This window comes from Eretmochelys imbricata, chromosome 3, assembly GCF_965152235.1.
Source record: "Eretmochelys imbricata isolate rEreImb1 chromosome 3, rEreImb1.hap1, whole genome shotgun sequence".
NCBI lineage: Eukaryota > Metazoa > Chordata > Testudines > Cheloniidae > Eretmochelys > Eretmochelys imbricata.
The window spans coordinates 161,150,992-161,152,673 of NC_135574.1; the positions used below are offsets into that span (position 1 = coordinate 161,150,992).

The following is a 1,682-nucleotide window of genomic DNA, read 5'->3' on the forward strand; positions in this document are numbered from 1 at the left end:
TCCTCAGCTTGAACGTGTCAGAGTCAGCTCAAACAAACTCTCAGTTCAAAATCTCCAGGATTAGCTTGAAAGCTCCCAGTCCTGAAGCCCAGAAGGCAAGCAAAGAGGTAACAAGTTGGCTGAGAGCATTTCAGAAGCATTCGGACAACCAAAGCAGGATGGGTGACTGGAAAAGCTACATCAATACCATTCTAAAGGATAAGAACATTGAAGATGTAGCTATCGTGGGGCACAGTGACAACAAATCAGTATGGGCTTCCAAGCCAGGGGGCCTACTGGCTGCTATCTCACCTCAGGAAGTGGGGGTGATCATAGGCCATGACAGGAAGGGGTTCCTGCAGACAGGGATTACCATAGCTGGCAAGAAGTGCAGTGTGATCCGTGATTACTTGCTTGTGGAAAAAGATGCTGTGATGGACACCAGAACCAAGGAGGGTGACAGCAAGTCCATCTGTATTGGCAAGACCCCCAGAGCCCTGATCTTCCTCATGGGCAAAAAGGGAGTCCATGGAGGAGCCCTCAACAAGAAGGTGCATGAGATGATTGCAAGCATGAAAGCCCAGAATAGCTAGAGCAAAGGACATAGATACTGCTGTCCTGGGGGGCCCATGGAAAATGACCTTATCCTTGCTTTAAAAGAAAGGAAACAAATTCCTGATTTCACTTAACTGTCTCTTTGTCCGTTTCTTTCAGGTGGGATGGAGTAGGGTGGAGGAACTTGCTATTATACTAGCAACCTGCCTGCCCATCTCTTGAGGGGCTGTTGAACATGATTGTTACCCTTACTGTCCCTAGTCCCACCTGTCTGTCTCCAAGCCATCTTATGTGGTATGCTGACCATTTCCCACTCTCCCAGTTCTCCGTTAGCAGTAGCTTTGAGAAAAGGGGGATTTGGTCTCTTTTACCGGCTAGTCTGTGATTGTCACTGTTTGAGGTCGTTACATCCTGCCCTTCTGCTATTGGTAATTGGAAAGTTCCTTGTTCCTCCTACAAATAGCCCCAAAGACTGAGGAATAGCAGCGGTATTTGGGACAGCCCATTTCTATTTTGTTTTGGATGATGTTCCATTAGGCAATTACTAACATGAACGACTCATTTTCTTTCGTATTATGGCATTTTATTAACCAAAGCTCTGTATCATGTTCCATTAGAGGGTTTATTAAAGACAGAATCTAGCTAGTCCAGTGAGTACTGGAACCCTGAAGGGTTGGGTGCCACAAGCTGCACTTTTGCTATGTGTGCTGTTTACATGATAAGGCCACAGTTTGAACCACTGGAACTAGCCCAGATAACTTGGGGAGCTACCTATTGATCATCCAGAGTTGGGCTATTATAGCAGCCTCCTGCTGCCAAACCTATTGACTGACCTGAATTCTGGGTGTGGAACCCACCAATTAATCTTTCACCTGCTCACTTCCCAAAACACTTCCATCACTGGGCATTTAACAGTAACTGTGGAAGGGAAGTGAGATTTTTTTAACTGATTTTTTTAAGCCACCCATACTTTGGGGTGAAGATGGAGCCGGTTCCTTCCCCATTCAACCCTTTCTTTCCCAGGATAAGTACTCTCATACCTCTTGCATCAGCTGGTCTCAGTTCTGTGACTCCTTCACACTCCACTAGCATGGCCTCCACAAGAGAAGGCCATGTTGTCTTTAGTGCTGAAGCACTTCCTCTTCCAT

At 46.3% G+C, this 1,682-nt stretch overlaps 1 protein-coding gene across 1 annotated transcript; it reads left to right on the forward strand.

Annotated features, from left to right (window-relative positions):
- On the forward strand, positions 1–614 carry PFN3 (profilin 3). The gene has a single exon (XM_077811934.1). The coding sequence runs from the start codon at positions 159–161 to the stop codon at positions 570–572; it is 414 nt and encodes a 137-aa protein (XP_077668060.1). The 5' UTR covers positions 1–158; the 3' UTR covers positions 573–614.
- The last annotated feature ends 1,068 nt before the right edge of the window (positions 615–1,682 follow it).